Consider the following 817-nt stretch of genomic DNA (forward strand, 5'->3'; position numbering starts at 1 on the left):
GATATTGAAATAATTACCTATGGGAAAAAGAACAAGAGTTTTGCCATTCTGAGTCAAGACTCTGACTTTACCATTGCTAATGCTGCTCAGTATTACTTCAGTATGAAACATCTTAACCTGGACACCATGACAACTCGATTATATGATGGACGTGTTCTAGCAAAAGTACATAACTTGCACCTGGATCAACTCCCTCTGTATGCCACATTACTTGGTACAGATCTCATGAACATAGACATACTTCGGTCATACCATAATCACTTTTTTAGGAAAAAAGATGGCAAAATGGACATGGATTATTTTTTCACACAGGTGGCAAATCAATGTAGGCATGTGGAATGCCCAAATGGTGTGCCTCATGAATCTCAGCTGGTGCGTATTGTACGCAACATACGTGATAGAGGATGCCATTACTCCTTTGACAAAGTGTACAGTATGGTGATGGAATCAATACAAAGTTTCCATGTGTATCAGTTGGAACAAGAACTACACCTAAGTAAAATCCGTGATGAAAAAGCAAGAGAAACATTGAAAATAGCCATGTTGCTATACAGGCAATGCTGGATTACTAGTGATCTGCTCATGCTACTATGTTCAAGGACAATGGAGATGAGTACATGCTTAGAAATATTTGAGCCAAACGTGAAACCTATAGGTATTGTGCTACTAAAGCTAAGAGCTGTACTGTATGGAGCCACATTCAATGGTGAGTAAACTCAGAAACTTTCTTGTAAAATATTGTTACAGAACGCGTCTAGAGAGAGTATTTAGCTATGTATGTATGTATAATGTAAGAACTATAAACGTGAAGCCTCGA

The 817-nt window shown here is 38.1% G+C and overlaps 1 protein-coding gene across 1 annotated transcript; it reads left to right on the forward strand.

Annotated features, from left to right (window-relative positions):
- Positions 1-3: 3 nt before the first annotated feature.
- LOC113473294 lies at positions 4-718 on the forward strand (the record flags this gene model as incomplete). Its single annotated transcript, XM_026832977.1, has 1 exon — positions 4-718. A coding segment is annotated over one exon (711 nt), but the record flags the coding sequence as incomplete, so codon positions are not given.
- Between the last annotated feature and the right edge of the window lie 99 nt (positions 719-817).

Source organism: Diaphorina citri, unplaced genomic scaffold (assembly GCF_000475195.1).
Source record: "Diaphorina citri unplaced genomic scaffold, Diaci psyllid genome assembly version 1.1 scaffold23332, whole genome shotgun sequence".
NCBI classification, from domain to species: Eukaryota; Metazoa; Arthropoda; class Insecta; order Hemiptera; family Psyllidae; genus Diaphorina; species Diaphorina citri.